Source organism: Lytechinus variegatus, chromosome 13, assembly GCF_018143015.1.
Source record: "Lytechinus variegatus isolate NC3 chromosome 13, Lvar_3.0, whole genome shotgun sequence".
NCBI lineage: Eukaryota > Metazoa > Echinodermata > Echinoidea > Temnopleuroida > Toxopneustidae > Lytechinus > Lytechinus variegatus.
The window spans coordinates 29,664,727-29,688,931 of record NC_054752.1 but is presented as its reverse complement, the minus strand read 5'-3'; the positions used below and the strand labels follow the sequence as shown (position 1 = coordinate 29,688,931).

The window sequence follows — 24,205 nt, the reverse complement described above, 5'->3', positions numbered from 1 at the left end:
TTTAAATGAAAGAAAATTTACTAAGTTGCTCCGAATTTCTCATCGGACGAGAAAGATGTTTTTATCAGAATTGGAGGTAAATCTGCTTGTTTTACTCCTGCTATCCCGTGGATCCCAGGATGCCTTTAGTGAAAAACGGCCTTTTTCTCATGTCATCACATTATGACCTGAATTACCAACATTGATTCTCTCATGACCGAAGTCAGTCAGTTATTTATAAAATGCATAAATTTCTCCTTTTTTAATGGCCCATGATGGCCTAAATTTGTTTTCTTTTAAGGGATCGGATGTGAAATAATTTGCATAGGCCTACTGAAGGTAGGCCTCTTTAATTTTCTAAAGAAAATGACAATTATTATTATAATATTTTTTTTATTTATTATACAATATTTGATTACCTGCGAAGACGACTTTAATAAACTATAAACATATCAAACTGAATGTAAACAAATGAAGAGGAAATACATGCATCAATCAAACACTTCCAACTGAATCATACACATGGGAAATGCATTATTTGAATGTACCCTGGTGGACTCCTATATGTCGACTGCTATTGAACTGATTCTGAACTTTTTTCACACTTCCATATATTTTTCACGAGATTGCTCTGTTATTACAATGATGGATTTTATATGTTGTGATATGCTTTTTATAATGTTGTATCTTTCTTCATTTCCTCTCTTTTCTCAAGTTCTTCTTACCTGTCTTTCCTCAATTCTATAATACTTGGCTTGTTTCAAAACTATGTCTCTGTCAGTTATTAACTGTGATTCCTCTCCAGTGAATCTTGATAATCGTCGGGTAAAATGTTCAATTTGTAGCATTACAGAAAACATTTATTATTTGAAACAGGATCTGCTTAGCTTCATACATGATGTAACAAACATAACTTTATTATGTAATAAATGCTTAAGTGAAATTTTTCCTTTTAATAATATTAATGATGAACAATTCTATGATACTTGCCATATGTCTCTTAATGACCGTGGAAATACGTTTTCAGATTCATTCCTACATGAAATGATTAATAATGGCACACCAAAGTTATCATGGAATAATGATGAGCCTTTTGATCCTATTAATTTTTCAGAACAGTATTTTACTGTAAAAAAATTAATGAAAAGAACAGATCATTGGGTAAAACATATTCTATCATACATCTCAATTGCAGAAGTCTTAATAAAAATTTTGAAAATTTAGACATATTTTTAAATGAAATTGAACATCACTTTGATATTATAGGAATATCAGAGACTTGGCTAAATGATTCATCTCCTTTATCAATGCTTCAATTAGAAGATTATTTATTTGAACATAAACACCGAGTTGGCAAAAAAGGTGGTGGAATTGGAATGTATATCAATAAGTCTGTGCATTACAAAATTAATGATTTAGCTACACAATACAGTACTTTTGAATCGTTATTCATTGAAATTCCAGAAAAGGGTAAAAACAAATTGATTGGTGTCATTTATCGTCCTCCTGACAAATCCGTTGATGGTTTTTTAGAAGATTTCACAAATGTTTTTCAATACAATATTATGAATGCTACATCATGGGTGATTTCAACTTAGATAATTATGTTAAAAGTTTCACAAAATATTAAAATCGATGCTTTTTTCGATTTGATGCTTAGTTATTCTTTTCAGCCGCTTATTGGTGCACCAAGTCGTGTTACAGCTTCATCTGCCACTTTGTTGGATAATATTTTTGTTAACTCAGATTTATTAATAAATGCTGGTATTCTCATATCTGATATAAGCGACGATTTACCTGTTTTTGCAATTACTGGCTCTCTAACAATTGTGCCACATGAATCTATTTATACTATACGCTGTATCAACGATGATACAATTAATATGCTTTATAGTGAAGTTCAAAATCTGTCATTTTGTTTAACTGATGATGTAAATAGTTCGTACAATTCATTTCTCCCAAATCTTACCAATTTATATAATAAATGCTTTATGAAAAAAGAACGTTAACAGAAAAAGATATGTAATAAAAGAGTATGGATGACGCACGATTTAAAAAAGCTCTGCCAGAAAAAAATCAGAACTTTATAAAAAGTTTTTACAATATCCTATACAGTATCGTGAGAAAGCATATAAAAGATTCAGAAATTATGTAACCTTAAAGCTTAGACAAGCTAAGAGTAATTTTTATTTCAAGAAATTCAATGATTTCAAAGACAATACAAGAAAGACTTGGCAATGTATTAATACAATTTTGGGAAAAAACAATAGCTCATCTTCAAGTATTAATGCTATAAAACTGAATGGTAAAATTGTAACTAATAAAAAACAATTGCAAATGCCTTTAATGATTTTTTGCTACAATTGGTACTAAATTGTCTGATCAACACATTAATAATTCTAATACTAATTTTACTTCTTATCTAGATGACCCCAATTTGCAATCGTTATATCTCAAACCAATAAAACCAAGTGAAATAATTGATATAGTTTTAAAAATGAAAAGCAATACAAGTTCTGGTCATGATTCTATATAGGTATCAAAGTTGTCAAGAAAATAATTCGTTTACCAGTCATTTGTGAAAATCTTAGTCATATTTTTAACTGTAGTATATCTACTGGCAAATATCCTGACTTAATGAAAATAGTCAGAGTAATCCCAATTTACAAAAAAGGTGATACGAGTGAACTTAATAATTATAGACCAATCTCTGTACTCTCAATATTTGCTAAAATACTCGAAAGATGTATGTTCTTTATTTGATAAACTCCAAGTTCTTTTCTGTACTCAGTTTGGTTATAGATGTGGGCACTCCACATCTTCTGCAATATTGGAATTGATTCATAAAATTACGCAAGCAATAGAAAGGAAAGAATATGCATTAACAGTTTTTATTGATTTGTCAAAAGCTTTTGACATTATAGATCACTCAATTTTATTTCATAAATTGCAAAACTATGGGATCAGAGGTATTGTTTTAAACTGGTTTCTAAGTTATTTGAATGAACGACAACAGTATACAGTTATAGATGGTATGGAATCAAAATACAATACAGTAAGATGTGGAGTGCCCCAGGGCTCTATACTTGGTCCCCTTCTGTTTTTGATTTACATAAATGACTTGCCAAAATGTTCAACCTTATTAAATTACATATTATTTGCAGACGATACCAGTATTTTTCTTTCCAATCCTGACCCAACTCAACTTATCAATACCATGAACACCCAATTATTAAAATTACATCAATGGATGTGTGCCAATAAGCTGATTTTAAATGTAGATAAAACTAACTATGTAATATTTGGTACACGTAAAATTAGTAATAACATCCCAAATATTTATTATAATAGAGTGTCAAGTACTAAGTTCTTAGGTGTTATTTTTGATGATAAGTTGTCTTAGAATAATCATATAAGTCATCTATGTGGTACCATATCTAGAAATATCGGAATTCTTAGAAAATTGTCATTTTTGCCCAGAAATTTTCTCAAATTATTGTATCATTCTTTAATATCTTCTCATTCAAGTTATTGTTCCACAGTGTGGGGCTTCTCATCAAAATATAATCTTAATCGTATATTTCGTCTACAGAAAAGGGCACTAAGAGTTATAACTCATTCTCATCATTTACATCCTTCTTCCCCTCTATTTTCCAAAATGAATATTCTTTCAATCCATAGTATTATTTCTTTACAAACGGGTTCTTTCATGAATAACTGTTATCATGGTAGTATACCACCCTCACTTTTAAATTATTTTATATTGAATCGATCCATTCATTCCCATAATACACGAAATAGATGTAAATTTCATCCTCCTCTGTGTCGAACTGAGCTAGCCAAATCAACCATTTTTTATCAGGGCCCTATACTGTGGAACAATCTCTCTTAAACTTCAGACAGCAAAGACATGTAAACTTTTCAATTTTAATTACAAACGACACTTACTTTACACTGAGCAACCCTTTCTCTTGACAAATAATCATAGCCTCTCTGTTTCTTTCTTCCTTCTTTCCTATCCTGTATACGGATGTATTTTTATGATTATGTATGTATTATATTTTATGTATTATGTATTACCTACTAGTATGTGCGCTTATGAATGTTATATTGGGCCATCCAAACAAGCCTGATGAGCTTTCATTTGGTCCACAACTATTTTAAAATGTATTTGTATATTGCTTTGTATATATCTTAATTTTGTGGAAATAAATGAAATGAAATATGCAGGAAAGCTGCTCGCATATGGCTTCACAAATTAATTAAAATTCGAATAACTTTTAAACCCTTTGATGGATTTTCTGAAACCTTCGGCAATATTATTTATCATTTTTCTGCTATTTTTACAATTAACTTTTTGTCAGGGTGAAGTTCCCCTTAAGCACATACAATTAACTCACCCTGAATATTCCAATCGGTACGGGATCGGTATACATATTTTATAGTAATCGACACATGATTGAACTTTGTGATAGCTACCCCGTTTCCCGCATGACGAAACAAGTTGGAACATTGAACATGTACGGAATAATACTTTGATCTGTGATCTACACAGTACAGAATACATATGATAGGCTGCTGACACCTGGTTCTACTCTGTGTTACTAGGTAAGTGATGTCATGATTTATACTGAAACAGCGTTGAAAAGTATACATAGTATATGAAATGTTGTTACCATAGTTACTAAATGATAACTGTTTATTTCATGTGCTCATGTGCGTAGTAAATCGCACACAGCAGTACCCAGAAAGGAATAACAATCCATGTTTGTAATAATAAAGTGAAGCTATTTCTTTGGTGCAAGTAATTTTTGCACTCGCTTAAAAATAATGTATAGATAATATAGGGTATTTATATTGCGCACATAATTTTTTATCCACCTTGTTAGGTGCTCAAGGCGCTCCTATATTTTCCCGGCTAAGCTAGGCGTTCATAGCGCATACAGCTTTTAAGGAATTACTTCCTATACCGGTACCCATTTACCTCACCTGGGTTGAGTGCAGCACATTGTGGATCAGTTTCTTGCTGAAGGAAATTACGCCATGGCTGGGATTCGAACCGGCCACGACCCTCTTTTTCAAAGTCCGAAGACTAATCAACTGGACCACAACGCTCCACACATGTCGAAATGGGAATCAAAATAACACCAGAATGGTCTAGGATAAAAACCAGTCTTATTATGAATGATATGTTTTTAGATGTTTTTCAGTGATATGCAATACACTGCAATCACGTTTTACTCACATATTATGATATCATTTGCTCTTGCCACGCAACGTTTACCATTTCGTTTTTCACTGTTCGTTCGAAAAGTAATTTTATACTTTTAATGCATTGAGTTATGCTTTTGGCCGTTCTGCGTGCCATTGTTATGTTTTTCCACCAAATTCTCATTTAATGTCAGTGATGGGATCAAAGTTCAAGTATTACCCAAGAGTAGCAATAAGGGAAACGTTTTATTATTACATGAAAGGATGTTTGCGTATTTATAAACAACGGTATGGCCTGTTTTACCATGTTTACACACTGTAAAAAAATGAAGTGCTACACAGCAAAAACTGTGGTGTTAACCGGTGTACATAGAGGACCACACCAGTTATTTTACATCGGTGTTAAATTGGTGGTGTTAATTTTACACCTATAGGTGTTATTACAACATCTATGGTTGTTACATTTACACTCTTTGGTGTTATGTTCAATCTCTAGGATGTAATTTTAACACCTCAGTGTGTGGTCCTCTATTTACACCAATTGGTGTCAGTTTTAACACCACAGTTTTTACAGTGTACTTTAGCACCTAAAGTGCTTGTATAGTGACTGCACTACGAGTGCTGATTTTCTAGTTTAAATTTAAACTAAAATATCAGCACTCGTGTAGTGCAGTCACTATACAAGCACTTTAAGTGCTAAAATAGCACTTCATTTTTTACAGTGCACAGTAATTGTTGAAATGTCTTCTCGCAAAATGGAGAATTCGCGTATTTACCAAAGATTGTTTACCATTTCGTTTTTTTTTCTTTCTTAAAATAGCAATTTTTCTTTTGTCTGGTTCTCCTTAGCAAAACAATCATCCAGGGCTGAATAACAAAAACTTTTTGACCAACCCGTTCTCCCCAGCTACTAAGCCCCCCCCCCTTCCATTTCAGCCGTCAGTCTCGGAGACCCCTATTTCATAATATAAAATTCCAGTTCATAAGCACTCCAATTTATTTTATAGCAACTATTAAGGTACGGTTTCAGATTTTGGTCCCGCACACCCCTATACTTTGTCAAATCCAAGTGCTCCCCCACCCACCTACCCACATTATTGCAACCCGTGACTCCATAGGATATGTCACATTCAGTGTATCAGAGAGGGGAATTAAAGTCATTGGTTTCATTGTCGAGAATTTCAAACAATAACACCTGTTCTACACTATTCATTCGTTACCCGAAACCGTTCAAGTAATATCTTTCAGTCAGATCCCATACAGCCAGAAGCGTAATTATACCCCCCAAAAAAAAAAAATAGTAAAATAAAAAAATGAGGGCAGGCGCGGATCCAGGAGGGGGCGAGCCGGCCCCGCCCCCCCCCCTATTTTTTGACAACCTGCAGAAAAAAGTTTACTCTTTACCTTGATAGAAACTACGAAAAACAGAAAGAAAAGTAAGAAAGAGGTATTTTACCCATGATGTGTAATTAAAGCCTAGTAACGACCGGCCTGACCCCGAAAGGAAACAAAAAAGGTGAGGGGAAGAATTGGAAAAAAGACTTTATATAAAATTTTTCGCTCGCGCTTCGCGCTCGCATTGCCTGTGTAATGAATCCCATTCAAGAGGGTTAAATGACACTAATATATAACCAGTACATATACAATATATCCAATTCTGATATAAATTTGCACACAATTCTCTAGCACATCAAGCATTTATTATTTTGTTTGATTTACACAAATTGTTAATGTGTATCAAAATGTTCGGCTCGCGCTGCGCGCTCGCATTGTTTAATTTGTGAGATACCTCTTTGGAAATTCTTACCAAAGTTTGTCAAAATGCTCCTTTATCATGTCAGTATATCAAAAAATTAAGCTCATGCTTCGCGCTCGCATTTAATTGTTTGAGACGCACAGCTTGTTTATTTAAATAAAAACGCGCTTAGACTGTTCATTTTTTTCAGGTCGGAATATCAGAAATTTTGAGCTCGTGCTTCGCACTATCATTATTTATTTGGTGATACTTGTATCCTCTTCAATAATCACTTAAAACAGTCCTAATTGGTCACTTTTCACGTTACTATATGATAAAATTTCGGCTCGCGCTTCGCGCTCGCATTGTTTAGTTGGATACTTATCTTTGTTCATGATTATAAAGACTGCTCTGAATCTTCAGTTCTAAGGACATAAAATATCAAAGATTTTTAGCTCGCGCTTCGCGCTCGCATTATATATTAAGACCACATGAGATACCTAATATTGTTTATAGCAATAAAAACTAACATATGCTTAAAACTTCAGTCTTTAGTTAGGATTACCCCGTGAAAAACAAAAAAAAAGCCAGATTGTAGCGGCCAATCGAGAAAAATGTTGATCAAAATATTTTTCGGCCCCCCCTATTGGCGAAAGCTGGATCCGCCCCTGGAGGGTGTCAGACGTATGGGGCAATTTTTGATACAAATATAAAAAAATCTAATTAGATTTTAACATAATCAGTAATAGTACTCAGAAAATAGTACAGGTCTGTATAAGCTAGTTCGTAGTTCATTTCTGCGCATGATCAAAAGATTCTATGCATGATCAGAGGAAGGTTGTAGTAATACGATGGTTTAAAATCTAATGAGATATGCACCAACTTTGATGTCTTGATTATTCATATATTCTTTTGAATTGTGGTTTTCATTTACATCCACAACAACAACAATGCGTCCACGAACGACTGGTATTTCACAGTTTGCCAAGTACAGTGTGCAACATGCTATGATATGCATTCAAAGTAGAAATGCAACAAATACCTTCATAAAATTAGCGTTCATTGGTGTGCTATTCTAGTCACCTGGTCTATTCAATTTCTTAATCCTGCTATGTAAGACAAGCTTACGTAATATCTTGCTTTGAAATCTGCCTATCATAATGAAAGAAATGAAAGGTCATTTGACCAAAATTGTCCATGAAGTAACTACGAATTGCGTTATATTTCACCCCTTTCCTTCTTTGTGGTAAAATTTTTGGGGAGTCCACGGCCCCAAGCACCCAATCTGTACGCAAGTATACCACGGGAACTCAATCTTCTGATGCTCATGTTCAGAATGCTTCATACCAAGTATTCGTGTGTGTTTTTATTAATCTGGTCTTGATCATTTTTGTTGTTATAGGCCTATTCATTTTACAGCCGATGAAGTAAATGATGGAAGGGGAAGAAAAAGAATTCTACAACATCTTGGACTATGAGCAAGAAGCAGCGAAGATTCTTCCTCCAGAATTCACTGTGTACTATAACTTCGCCAGAGAGAGGGGCTGGTGCTACCAAGATTCCATGAAAGCATTTTCAAGGTAGGGACACTTCTTATTTAAGCGGACGAAAATCCAGTAGACGGTTGCTGTCGGTTGAATGACTATCGGTCGAATTAACCGTTTGATTATCGCGCTTTCGGCACGGTAATGTAAATACCCTAATAAGGCCAGTGAGCGGATTTTTTTTTTAAAATAGGTGAACCATTAATCCAATGACTGAATGTATGCTCAAAGAAGATTCATGAAGTTTTTCATGTTTGTGTACGACGGATGGACGCATGGAGATCATTGATCAATAATGTGGTCGGTTTTCACCCGACAACCCTATTTCAGTTCTGGTGCAGAGTGTATTCGAATCACTCCAATCCGTTGTTTGTCCATCAGATATAGAATTAGGGCGCGGAACTTGGAGGATGTATCGCAACGATCTTTGTCCACCACCATCCTAGGGGAACCCATCCCTCATCCTATTGGGGTTGCACCTACTGCCTGGCATGCCGCGGCACACCCACAAGCGGAAACGGAAACAGCAAAAGGTCAGAACAAATCGAGAGAGAGGAGAAGGGGTGTTCAAAAGCAAGGGGGGGTCTAATGGCCGGTCTACATTTCATTTACCATATTGATAGTCGTTTTTACATTGTGGCTGTCTTTTTACCATTTTGACACAATGAAAATCGAATGTACGTTCCAATCACAATCTTATCTTATTCACCGTTGATCTATATGCCCTATCACCAACATAAAACTTCCTGCCTAATCAATCAACCTGAATATTGTATATTGTCAGTAACTTCTTTCAGCCTCTCGGATTATATTTTTCGTTTCATGCCTAATTCTTCCAGGGTTTGGTCTGAACATGTTAGGAGAAAATCTTTACATTAATTATTGCAATTATTTCATAGGTGTGGCTGAGGCCGGCGCCCTTTTTATCCTCTCGATGAATTCTACTTCCTCCATTGCCGAAGTTGCCGAGGCAACATCGAATAGCTTAAAATGGATGCAAATCTATCTTTGTACCGATCGCCTCCTGACCCAACATGTGGTTCGTGAAGCAGAGAGGGCGGGCTTCAAGGCCCTAGTGATAACTGTGGACTCACCACGCTCGGGGAGGGACAAGAAATGCTATGACATCTTGGGAAGAAGTACCAAGGCAAACTCATCATCTTTCTGGTATATGCAACTCTTTATATTAAATCTGTATCGTAGGACCACAGGTTAGTTCAACGAATGTAGAGGGTGCCAATATCTAAAGAGTCGACACCCTCTACGTTCGTTGGATAACATTAAAGAAACTAGTGGACAATATTCGCGGAGGCAACAAAAGCCAACGGACCATTTCGTGAGGGTGGTCAGTTATTTAAAATAGGAAGTATTCGCACCTCCACGCAGAACGCTTTCAAAAACATAGAGAATGAATTGTCAAATGCCCTTCATGAGCAACCAAGTAGTCTTTGTCGAAAATTGGTGACTCAAAACAGCTGCAGTTTCGTCCTGGAATCTGGATCGTTTTCCGTCAGCTCCGAAACGTATAAGGACGAAACTGCTGTTCCGGTCCATCACTTTTCGAAAAAGACCTCTCAGCTGCTCATTGTTAATTGACGGGCATTTTCAATACATTTACTGTGCGAAACTCCCTATTGTCATTATCCAATGAATAGGCCCTCATAGAGTAGTAGAGACGTGTGCTTTTCAGCCAATCAAAACAAAGAAAAGTTGACCGATACCTTGTTGGGAGACTAAAATGTAGACGAATTAGCTTTTGTAAATTGTGTTCGAATTAGCCTAAAAATGCTTGTGTCCACTGAAGAAATCGTGTCGTATTCTAATCGTTCTGCCTTTTGTCTTACCTTTCACAGCATGAAAAACTTTGATGCCGATATACCGTCTGCCAGGGAAGCCAAAGAGTCGGGGGACATCAATTTCAATAATTACAGTTCACGTGTGCAATTCAATAATAAAGCCACGTGGGACGATGTAAGATGGGTGAAATCGATCACATCTCTGCCTATCGTTTGTAAAGGCATCCTTTCAGGTATAAGTCGCTTGTTAGATTTTAAATATTTTCCGTCAACCAAATGCAAACAAATATTCCAAAGTCAAAATTTTAACAGAAATTTCAATCAAACATAAAGATACAATAATAAACATGATTATTCAGTAATTAAATCAGTGACCGATTAACTTAAAACGTAGGTTAATTAGAACCAACTTGACTAATTTGAGAAAAAGAATCAAGTAACAAAACGGAGGAGGCTTGCCTAAAAAGCAGTGCTCATCTAGCGCCTGCACCGTGTTCCGACATTCGGCCACAATAAACACATCAGAGCATCCTTCCGGATCAGTATGAGTTCATATATATGATCATCATTATACTCCCCAAGGAATTGATGATTTTCGATATAACTTTTGCATGTCGTTCAGGGTAATTTTTCAGGTATGACTCCTGAGGAAATGGACAATGCATTTTTTATCTGTTATTACCGCAACTATTATTTCTTCATCATTGTAATTTTCATCATAATGCCTTCAGCTGAATCGGCACAGGAAGCTGCTAACGCTGGGGTTGATGGGATACTGGTGTCAGCTCATGGTGGAAGACAGATGGATGGTGCTCCTGCTCCGGTAAGAACCCCATCCCCATTCACCCTTGATAACCCCCCCCCCAAAAAAAAAATAGATTAATAGATGAACTATAAATATTATGATTAATCAGTTGATAAAAAGATGGGTATCCCCCAACAAATAAACACGACAAAAGCTGCTAATAGATTGCAAACAGTTGTAACAAGCATTGTAACTAGATTGTGTAACTAGATTTTTAACTAGATTTTTAATTGGTATGATAATACGTAGCTATATTTAGGATATCAGTCCCTAGATTCGGTCGTCATATTTTTTATTGGTTTATATCTTGATTCGTAACTATATGCTCTAAAACTATAGGTCTTTTCACACGTGATTCTTGAAACATCATTGTAATGATGATTGCTATTGTAATCATGACTGTGCTTAGCGCTCGTGATTCTAATCATGTTCTAGTTTAGTTTCAAGTGTGATAAATATTCGTCATTGGCCTTATTTTTCACTGGAATCATTCAAATTACTTGAGATGGCGGTATGCTTGTACTGCACCGCAAAAACTGTGGTGTTAACCGGTGTACCTAGAGGACCACACCAGTTATTTTACACCGGTGTTAAATTGGTGGTGTTAGTTTTACACCTATAGGTGTGTTGCATTTACACTCTTTGGTGTTATGTTCAATCTCTAGGGTGTAATTTTAACACCTCAGGGTGTGGTCCTCTATTAACACCAATTGGTGTCAGTTTTAACACCACAGTTTTTACAGTGTGGAAAGAACACATTGTCCCACAGTATATGCCACAGCGTGATCACCAATGTGAAATCCCCTTCACACTCACTGTTAATTTTGATAATTTCAACAGTGTGAATCACATATTCACATAGTCGACCGTGTGAACACACTGTGAACAATCAGATTGTCGAGATGTCCAAAGTGTAACAAAATATCTCCACACTGTTGAATGTGAGCATTTAAACAGTGTAAATTATAATTATATTCACATATCCAGTATGTGAACACACTGTGATCACACTTTCCAGCAGGAACTATATTTTGATCTGAATTTATGGCTGCACTTCCAACTGCATTTGTAACAAGCTAGTAACTTTATTTGTAATTATTCCCCCTTACTTTTCAGATCGATGCCTTGCCTGAGGTAGTCGAAGCAGTACGCGGTCGTGGCGTAGAGGTATATATGGACGGAGGAGTAAGGACTGGGACGGATGTCTTCAAAGCCCTTGGAATGGGGGCAAGAGCGGTATTTGTAGGGAGACCTATTCTGTGGGGACTAGCTTGCAAGGTACTATCGCTTTCTCGCACAAAAGCCGTTTGCGCGTAGTGTTCACTGCACGATAACGGCCCTTCCGTGGGAAGGTGACGCGCAGTGCGCGCTAACGGCCTTTGTGCGGGAAGGCAACATTATACAGATATTGACTGATGGGGTGTGTAATATAAACATTCTTTGGACCGCCGGATTTGTATTTTCCCGAGGGGTTATATTTTCCCGAGGGAAATATTAATCCTTTAGGTGGTCCAAAGAATGTTTTTGTTTACACATCCCATCAGTCAATATCTGTTATATTAGATAGCCTCTAATGATGAAGATAAAGTTAGGTCTTACGATGCGTGCAGCATCATTTTTATGATATTCACAGTGATTGATTGAACTGGTATGGATCTAACCTTAGATCTTGATCTATAGATATCTAAGTAACGTTAGTCTAACGCAGTGAATGACCCTTGAGTAATCAAATCAACTTTGTTTAGGCCTAGCCCTAGATCTAACTCTAAAAGTTCAAGCCCAGTCCAGGTCCAGGACCAAGGCCGGCCGATAATGCATGGTAACATCTAATCCACAAGAGGGCGCCATACACGTATAAAAATATATTCATGGACCGGTTGGTCAATATATTCATCGAAGGTGGACCGGCTGGGAAAATACATTGATTTTGATCATATCACGTGACGCGCTATGGACCAATCGCGCTTGGCTATCTGTCTTGGCTATCTAATATTAAATATTGTGATATCCCATAATTGAAAAGTTAATAGAAATTGGAACCCTCCGGTCTGAGTTTAATATATTTTTTTAGACAAGGCAAAGGTCAGGATAAAATATTTTCTTTTAGCATACTAATTTCAATATCCAAAGAAAAAAGAGTAATATTGGATTAATAATAATGAAAATAATAATAATAATGATAATAACACGACGTTGCTTGTATAGCGCGCATCACTGTACATGGGCCATAGAGTTATATAAACATGATAAACCTAAACGTAGTATACGTATTTAACTCTATGACATGGGCGTCCATATGCGCTTAATAGAAAATAGATTGGGTTGTTCCCCAAGGCTCCATACTTTTCTTTTCATCTCAAATCCTTTCAATCATAAAATACATAATATCATGAATGGGATCATTTCTTCTCAGTTAATTTTCCTTTTATGCTGATCTTTATTTGTGTGTGTTTGTATTTCCAGGGGGCAACGGGCGTTACTCACGTTTTGGAAATTCTGCGAAGTGAGTTAGAGTCAGTCTTTGACAATAGCGGTAAGTAGACCTACAATGGTTTTTGTTATTGTAATAATCATTATCATTATTTCAGTTTTGTACAATCATAATGATAATGAATGTGGAAAATGGGATGATAACAATGATTACAATAGAATAATATAATGATGATGATAATGATAATGATAATACTACTACTGATGATGATAATATCAATAACAATGATAATAACAACAACAATAATAATAATAATAGTAAATTATAGTAATAATGATAATAATGAAGCCGGGGTAATAATAGCAAGCACTTTGTATTCTCAGGCAAAAAGTGCTATATAAACCCAGCTATGATGATGATAATAATGATAATAACAATAATAGTAAATGATACGGTAATAATGATGATGATAATGAAGCCGGGGTAATAATATCAAGCGCTTTGTATCCTTATGCAAAAAGTGCTACATAAACCCAGCTATAATAATAATAATAATACTAATAATGATAATAATGATAATGGTAATAATGATAACAAAATAGCAATGATGATGAGGAGGAGGAAGAGGAGGATGATGGTCATGATGATGATAATGATGGTGACGGCAATAACATTGATAATAATTGTATTGCAATATTAATGATTATTGCAATATTAATGATAAATAAGCACAATATTACGTTCTTTTTGTTCATTACAGGTTGTACACGTCCTGATATGATCCCACCCGGTATGGTCGTTCATGAATCATACTACCATCATCCATTACAAAGCAAAATATGAAATAGATAGGCCTAAAGTAAACAAATACTTGCCATCTTCAGACTGTAGATCTTCTGACTGGAGTGTAACGTTATGGTTATGTTCCGCCCACCACAATCAGCAATCGCCTTTTTTCGAGTCAAACATATACAATTCTTCACATGCTCTTTGTTTTTCTTTCCATTTGCGCATCAGACGCTGGTGAGTGCAATCGTTAGCTTTATGCTGAAGTCAGCCAGTCACATTTCCCTACGTCGGCCATATATACGGCGAGTTGAAAAAGTGGCTTTATTCATTTTTATTCAAAATAAACACGGTTGTATTCGACTGGCCGTACGGCCGATGTATATAGGGGAAACGTGATGACTGCGTCATTGTGATTACGTTAGTATTCAGTGCTTTTGCAGAAATTTGATTTTTTTTTCATATTTCTATATATACATATTATAAATAATGAATACGATTCATACACAGATGAAAAAAATTGTTGGTTAACAGGAGCCCTCCCACGAAGTGTCAATCGCTCATTCGATATACTTTCAATTTAACTACAGATGATCAATATGGATGATCAATATACTGCATTAATTGTTCCGGACACAGTCTCATGTTATTCATTATTTATGTGAGAGAGACCTTGCCATTAGATAAAAAGCAAGATCTTAAATGGTCATAAGGAACAAGATATATATATATATATATATATATATATATATATATATATATATATATATATATACATAACGATATTACATTCCGCGTGTTGGACACAGAGTAGACAAAGAAGAGTGTGAGCTTTGCATGTATCCCTGACGAAGACGTGAGGTTTGCGTTGAAATTTGGAGAATACTTGGAAATAAACTTTGTTGGAACTGCAATGCATTAATTCTTTATATATATATATATATATATTATATACATTATGTTTCGATGCAACCTCGGTTCTTCGTCAGGCATACGAAACTTACAGTGACTTTAGAATAATAAATGCATTCATGACCGAGATTCATGATTATGGTGGTCATGGAAACGCGCAGGTTAAAAAGCATAACACTAATGACATAAATGATAAGCATATACTGTAAGCATAATTATATTCATCTTGGAATAATGTGTGCAAAGAACACCATTCAACACTATATCAAAGCTATTCTATTATCAGTTTCATTTCCATACCCTTGTATTAACTTTCATGAACTGTGTTTGAAAAAAAAAACAATGAATGAATCATTCATTGTATGAAAATAAGTGCATAATTTATCATTACTTTAAAACAGTCATCATGGTCATCTAGAGCTAAGTCCCCTTATACTGAAATGTACTGCGCACCATCAACAACTAAACACTCTTTCCAAATTTAATTTTTCTTCACATAACGTTTGCTTATAATTCTGTACTCACAATAGTGACGGATTCAGGTGCCCCCCCCCCCCCGCCTTCTTGAAAGCCATAAAAATAAATGTGGATTCATGCTGGTAACCAATATATGTATGCTATTATTTTGACATCTAATCTGCAACTAATAATACTAATAGGCATTTGTATAGCACCATATCTAGAAACGATCTATTCAGAGGCGCATTGTTATTATTACCCCGGCTTTAGCTCGAGCTGCCTTTCAGCGTTCGTGCATTCAAGGAATTAATCCTGCCCGGTACCCATTCATCTCACCTGGGTTGAGTGCAGCACAATGTGGATAAATTTCTTGCTGAAGGAAAACACGCCATGGCTAGGATTTGAACCCACGACCCTCTGTTTGAAAGGTGAGAGTCAGAACCACTCGACTACGACGCGCCCAACTGAATAAACATCGTATGATGTAATATTTACTAAAAATTTCAAATAATGGAAACTATTTCTATTACGATATACTCAGCGGAAGAAGGGATGCATAAAAGAAAACCACCTTCGATGCTTTTGACATAAATTTACATTTCTTTGGGTGAAAAGAGTATTTTTTTTTTCGTTTGGACAATCATAATGAATAATGGTGATGGTGATAATGACGATGAAAATGTTGATAGAATGTCGTTCAAACTTTATCACGTGTAGTTCAGAGATAATCACGACTATCACGTAAGCCACTTAATTGCTATTGCACATCTATAGAGATAATTTTACCAGGGACCCCTCCCCTTATGTGTAATGAACATATACAACCAGCTATGGGGAGGGGTTATTAGCCGTTGCCATACGAAGTACATCTTTTGCGTTGGACCATGATATCAATTATGCAAAATTAGTGAATAGTTCCATTTCCAGTGGCATCCTAAAAACGTCTTCAACTCTACACACACTGACATCCATCAAGTACGCATTCATGTTGTCACGACCCCGAGCAGTTCAGTCGATAATTTCAAACGTGCTTCTGCCAGTTCAGAGTTCCATTCTGCGCATGATCAGAAGATGGTCATTCGGACTAAAAGTGGCATGGTGGTTTAATATCTAATAAGATTCATGAGCACCAATTTTGATGTCTTAATGTTCATATGTTCATTTGAATTACGTTTTTTCATTTATCCATAAAAAACAACAATGCAACCACTACCGACTGGCCGGGCCGACTGGTATATAGTTCAAAGTTGGCTAAGTACATTGTTATAGCAAATGTTAATGCATTAAAGGTAAAAATGCACCAAACACTTTCATAGAGTGTTCATCGGTGTGATATTCTAGTCACCTGGGCTCCGTAACACAAAGAATAGCGATCAATCGCTAAATGAAATAACCAATCAATATCTACGATACATGAACAATTGGTTTAAAATACTGACCAGGGACCAATCAGTGCGGTTCTTTCATATTTGCAATCCATCGCAAACCTTTGTGTTACGGAGCCCTGGTCTATACAATTTCTGCATCCTGCTATGTAAGGCATGCTTACATAATATCTTGCTTTGAAATCTGTATATCATAATGTAAAAAAATGTAAGGTCATTTGACCAAAATTGCCCATGAGATAATACTGAATTAGTGGTATTCGTTTTTTACGCGTATCCTCTGCACCATGGACCTATGAAGAGATGGACGATTAACGCGAGCATTTCTTTGATCCAATGATAGTCACCGTCATCTGGTTATGTTCATCTTAAAGGGATACTCCGGGATGAAAATATTTATATCTAAATAAAAAGAGTGAAAATCACAAAGCAAAATGCTGGAAATTCCATCAAAATTTGATAAAAAATAACGAAGTTATCGAAATTTAAATTTTATCAATTTAAAAAAAAAACATATATGCACTTGATCATGAATATTCATTAGGTGGGCTGATGATGTCACATCCCCACTTTCCTTTTTCTTATGTTACATGAAATCATAAAATGTTTAATTTTTTTCATACACGTGTAAATGATGTGTCCGGCTGCATCATGTCCATTATAATAAGTTACAGCAATAATTAACTAATGCAGTTAATCATGCAGTTGTCGATCCAATTATTTTAGTTCTTGGTAAAAAAAAATGAAAAAAAAAAATAATTTCATATAATAAAATACAAAAGAAAAAGTGGGAATATGACATTAGTTTGCTCATTAGATATTCGTGAAAACATGCCAAGAACTTTTTCACCGGCATAATGCAAGTCCCCTTTCCTTTTGAGGCCTTCATCAATTTCAAGCTCTAAGCTTCAGATGAAGGTCTCCCACATTTCAAAATGTATTATTTTGATATATGTATATATATGATTTTTTCTGCTATTTTTGGCAACAATTTAAAAAAGGAAATTTATCAGGTATAAATATATCTAAATTAGATTATTAGATTATATATATGTATATGTTATTAATTATATCATTTGCTTATTATGTTATGCTAAGAAAAAAAATGATTACGCTTGTATATGCTTTTGTTATTGGAATGTGTAAATAAATAAATCAAATAAAAATTCTTTAAAACTCAATAACTTCGGTATTTGTTATCCGATTTTGATCAAAAAGTTTTAGCATTTTGCTTTGTGAATTTTACTCTATTTATTGAGATATGAATACCTTTAGCCTGGAGTATCCCTTTGATAAGAGTGTTGTGAAAATAACAATTACCATGACTACTAAGAGTAAGACGTATCTGAACACTTATAGACGGATCAGTTGTTGGCTGATACCCTGTTTCAGCATGTGCCTTTCAATCAACATGCTTCATATTTGGAGCAGCAAACTCTTTTTTTAAGAAGCAGACGATTTCCGTGATATATCATGTATATAGTATGATATTATTCGATCCAGACACTTCCGGATGCACGTAAGGACCTCATTAACATTGAGGGATGCACGATCTATACACATTCGGTGCCACGTATGTCTCGAATATTATGGAGTTACTTGGAAAAATAGAATTTTAAATGGTCAACGATCAATGATAAATTTGCCTATATTAAAATATGCAGACATTTTCCCAAATAAAACACGTGGAACTATGATTACAAATGATAAACAAGAACTGCCATTTTCCATGATTTACGTAATTTGTTATCAACTGCATATACAATCTGTGAAATCTGTGAGAACATAAGACCAAAGTAGACAAAAAAATTATTATTTAAGCGATGAATGTCCATCTCTCCATAGTTCCATGCTTCTACAAAGTTTTCATCACGTGACATGTAGATCACGTGTTATCCACCAGCTGTCCCAGCTAGTGTACCACCCGTGATGCCCCTCCCCCCTACAAACAAATGAATTTATTGTCAAATATACCTGGGTTTTCAGTTGTTGTTTGATATGAAAAAAAATGTTATACATAGAAAATAATAAACATGTTAAACTCATTAACAGATCAAGACGTACATGTAGTTTCTCTTATATTGCATTTTGGGTAATTTTTCTGATTCTATGCTTGAGTGAATACTGTGGATTGTGTCAGATTAACAGGGGGGGGCAGTGGAGGATCCAGGCCAGATCTGGCCCGTGCCCCCCTTTTTTTTAGAGCATATTTTTTTACAGAAATGATGTCGTGCATACGCAATTAAGAACTTATTATTTTTTTTGGGGGGGTTGTCAAATTTATCATGACATAAATCACTATTAATTGGGAGCGAAGATCTCTCTTTTTTTTGGGGGGGGGCTTGTTTATGTATTTTTTCTGTACGAAAAGGCCCCATCCCCCCCCCCCCGTTCGTAAAATCCTGGATCCGCCCCTGATGAGAGGCACAATAAAATCAACAATGACTGTATTGAATATTACCAATCAATGATTTGCTCTTTGCATAGAGGTATAATTTTGTTTGATTAGATGTCATTTTGTGTAGATTCTGTAAAAGGATTGTTTGCATTTGTTTTGTGCGTGATTGAGGAATGAGTGTAGTAATGTTTAACAACTCATTTCGGAAGTTAGAAAGAATTTTGCAAGACATTTTATTCAAACAAAGTCACACAAAATATATCTTTTCCCGTTCATTTCTTTCCCATTCTACCATTTTAGAACGCAGAGACTTATCTGGAGTTTGTGTAATATAAAGATGATATTATTATTACTATTATATATTTTGTGAATGTAGTAGTAATTTGAGACACATCAAATCAATATGCTACACTTCCAGTCAAGAAGAAAATGCCAAACTGGTTGTTTATAATTCCTGGGGAGCACAACTTTATCGTTCGACAACATAATTATCTGAGAGGCATCTTTCCTTGCTTTTGATTGGCTGAGAGGCACTGTTCCTATCGGATAAAATAGGACATGCCGGATAAAACGTCCGACTAGTCCTTTCATGAAACGGTTTTCAGATATGCCGTGATGTAACACATTCAAACAAATTATCAATTCTCTGATTTTTGTTTTTAAAGCCATAATCGGCAGAAGACTCACTAAAAAGCTGCTAATTTAGGCAAATCCGAATTAATTGTGCCCATTGTCTGTATTCCTTTTCATGTGTGTGCCCAGCAAGTTCGTGAAGTTAAGTAGGGGAAGGCGGGGTAAGTTGAGCATAGGTAGGGGCAAGTTGAGCCACCAGCCCCAGCCAATAATGAATGAGTTAGACATTATTGTGGTGTTATGTATTGATGACCCAGTACATAACCCCTAACACCACCACATTGTTTTCATCTTTAAAACAAAAGTACTTATTTAAAGGGGAAAATACAAATTTCAGCAAAAAAAGTAAAAAAAAGTGTGAAATAGATAAGTGCTTTTTACTCACACACGTCTTTAAATATAATAAAGAAATAAGAACAATATTGTTAGTCCAGGTATGGATCCTCATTCTTGTCATAGTCTTTTACATGAAGGATGCATAAGAAATGTGTGGATGTAAAAATATTGCATGAAGTTAGGACTGGGGTAAGTTGAGCCAGCCAACATGGGGCAAGTTGAGCCATGGTAATTCATATGGTAATGTATAATAAAAAAAAAAACAATCTTTAAAAAGCCATTGATATGCAGGCAGAAAGGAGCAAAACCATGTGACAGTTCTTTTGCTTTTAGAGGATGTTAATATTTAAAGAGAATTAGCAAGTGAAAAGACTTAAAATAAAAATGGCATACTGGTTCTTCCCGCATACATTTTGTACATAGTTTTTGTGGCTCAAATTACCCCCAGAAGGAGGCACAACTTACCCCACATATGGGGCAAGTTGAGCCATTTGACATCTTTTTTTCAAAGGTCACAATGAATATTTGTGTGGGGGTGGAAAGTTATATATAGGTGAAAAATATTTCCCAAGAATCAAATTTAAAGGCAAGGTACTTATTTCTGCATTATTATTGTTCATATCAATTCTAACATGCAAAATGCAAAAAGTGTCACAACTTACCTCGCCTTCCCCTACACACTAATAACTTCTTCGGTAAACCACGCAGAAGGCAAATTGAATTTTAAATCATGATTGTAAATTGACAGATACTTCTCACATAAATGAATGCAATATGTAAGCCAATTGCTTGGTAACATTCAAAGTGCTTCATTGTGCATGCTTTCAATTCATATTCAGTGGCGCAAAGCATTTTGGACAACCGCGGCAAGAACAAATTTAAGCATCAATAAAATATTTGTCTGATGGTGTCGTCTGAATGTATAGCTTTGAGTATCTTACGATACAAATAGGTCAATTTCATTTTTTGAATATTTAATTAGACGGACATTTACCCTAAAACGTGTGTTTTTACGAACCCTGTATACATTGGTGGTACTCGGGGTGGGGGCAGGGTCAACGAGCACCCAACCCTGGAGGAGAAAATGTAAGAATTCTGGAAAAAGTCATTAGACAAGTGTGTAAAAAAAAGGCCACCCCATGGAAGCTTAAAAGTGCCACCGAGATGTTGATATAATTATCTAGGAAAGTCGACATCATGATAGCAAAAGATCAGATGACGAGATCCCGGATCTCATCATGTCGACATCTTTTAGAAGAGATGATCAGATGACAAGATCCCGGATCTCGTCATGTCGACATCATTTAGAAGAGATGATCAGATGACAAGATCCCAGATCTCATCATGTCGACATCTTCTAGAAGAGATGATCAGATGACAAGATCCCGGATCTCGTCATGTCGTCATCTTTTGGAAGAGATGATCAGATGACAAGATCTTCTATCTCGTCATGTCTACATCCAGTGGAAGAGATGATCAGATGTCATGATCTCGTAACTCGTCATGTCGACATCCTTTATAAGAGATGATCAGATGACAAGATCTTTGATCCATGATCATGTTATCTGATCATCACTTCTAAAAGATGTAGACATGACGAGAGCTGGGATCTTGTCATCTGATCATGATGTCGACATGACGAGATCTGGGATCTTGTAATCTGATCATCTCTTCTAAAAGATGTCGACATGAGATCCGGGATCTTGTCATCTGATCATCTATTCTAAAAGATGTCGACATGATGAGATCCGGGATCTCGTCATCTGATCTTTTGCTATCATGATGTCGACTTCCGAAGATAACTATCTCAACATCTTGGTGGCACTTTTATGCTTCCATACACCCCTCCTGCCTGTCGCTATTCGAGTGATAACCCTTTTTTCTACCACAGTATGTTTTTAAAGTATACCCTCTTATTCAATCCTGCATGGGTCCATTGCCGATATATTAAAACGTATATAAAAAGGTGCTGACATTTCGCTCCTTTCACCCACCCACCCCCTTCACCACTCCCTCCACCCCCCCCCCCCCACCATCGCGATAACACGTTCTGCAGCTCTATTTACAAACAATAATTTGAGTAGTTTGACACGCGCAAGCTTTACATGGTATAACCAATACTTCTCTCACGTTTTACCGCATTTATCATTATTTCATCATTCAATCAATACTTCATCATTTCAGACAAATATGGACTATATTGAATTACACATGAACCTATGAAAACCGATGGCATGCTGTTCACATGCAATGAACATGATCAACGAGGAAATGCAACCGATTCAAAGTGAAATAAATTGTTCTACTTTCATTGTTGTTGTTGCTGCTGCTTTGTTCTGTTTTGTTTTGTTTTTGCATTTTGGTTTAGTTTCTGCATATTTAATGTACCAACTTCATGTATTATGAACTGGACAATAAATACTGAATTGAAAACGTTGGTCAGCAACACAACAAGCCCCCTCGAAACGAGACAAAAGCAAAAGGAAAATAGCGGGAAAATATTGGTTGACTGCAATATTGTAAACGTATATAAAACACCTATGTGGAATACCAGGACTATTATTTAGTTTGATACGAATTATTGTCCTGGGGAAGAGTCCCAACATGCAAAAATGTCCAAATTTCGCTCCTTCTCTCTCTATTTGTTGATATCTCTATGTCTGCATGCGCCTCTCTCTTTATATGTATTTCTATCCAACTTTTACTTGGAATATGTACCGTAAAAAAGAAGTATCGATTTTTTTTGTAAGTACTTGCGATTCACATTTAAAAACGGGGGTTGCGCAAACTTTAACTTTCGAGTACGCGCTTTACAAAATGGGATATGAAATAATTTTCTATTCTACCATTATCTTCAATCATTAATAAAGAAAAAAAACTAACTCTGATCTTACCTCATAAAGAGAAAATGAATAAGAGCGGTGAAGTGGGATTTTCCTTCTTTACTTGCTGAAAATCGTCATTTATACGCGCTTTGGCCAGCAGAACATCACCCCAAGAACTTTGATTTATTATAGAAGATTGAAGAACTTCGGCATTCCGCTCTCGCGATTGATAATCAGAATGATGAACTTTGATGTTGTATCATGAATGTTTGATATTCATTTCAATTACGTATCCCTTTCGGCGCAGTAGGCGATGCGTGAGAGCAGGAACGGACTTATCCCCCCCCCCCACACACACAGGCTGCACGGACCTATTAGCATTGGGAAAGCAAGAGATATTCATTCGAGCCAACCCATTGCTATTTTTTTTATTTTGATATGGCTGATTGGCAAAGTGTAATGCATATGATTGTCCATCTAACACTGATTCTATTTTTGGTAATTACTGAACTTCCTTTTCCCAAATTGAGAAGAAATATCACCAATTTTGGACTATATTTTGACTGGCGGAAGGATTAGGGCTATTTTGCTGTTTGAGGTGATGAATCTGCTCCCCCCGACGATGTAGTCTTCAAACACGCCAATTTATTTTTAAAATGAGCCGGTCGAGGGACCCTTTTCTAGTCAGATATGGATTATACACTGGTAGTAAACATTCGACCCCCGAATTTCATCCTTATTTTTTGTGAATTTTTTAAAATGCCAATTTAACACACGAGTCTATATGGGAAATGAATTAGGCCTGTGATACCCACACACCACCACCACCGATAGATGGCGGAGTTGAAAGAATTCCTCGCGTGAACCACTGATCTGTTAGTGTAGAGATCAGTGGCGTTACGTGAACAAAGAATGCACATCAAGATTATAAGGTGGATATTTTAAACCCATCTCGCTCCAGCACCCCCCC

General features: G+C 35.8%; 1 protein-coding gene across 1 annotated transcript; it reads left to right on the top strand.

The window, feature by feature from the left end:
* The first annotated feature begins 8,325 nt into the window (after window positions 1–8,325).
* On the top strand, window positions 8,326–14,486 carry LOC121426753 (peroxisomal (S)-2-hydroxy-acid oxidase GLO3-like). The gene is made up of 8 exons (XM_041623138.1): window positions 8,326–8,505; window positions 8,851–9,002; window positions 9,369–9,636; window positions 10,323–10,498; window positions 10,997–11,088; window positions 12,187–12,348; window positions 13,534–13,603; window positions 14,262–14,486. The coding sequence occupies exons 1-8, from the start codon at window positions 8,357–8,359 to the stop codon at window positions 14,342–14,344; spliced, it is 1,152 nt and encodes a 383-aa protein (XP_041479072.1). The 5' UTR covers window positions 8,326–8,356; the 3' UTR covers window positions 14,345–14,486.
* The last annotated feature ends 9,719 nt before the right edge of the window (window positions 14,487–24,205 follow it).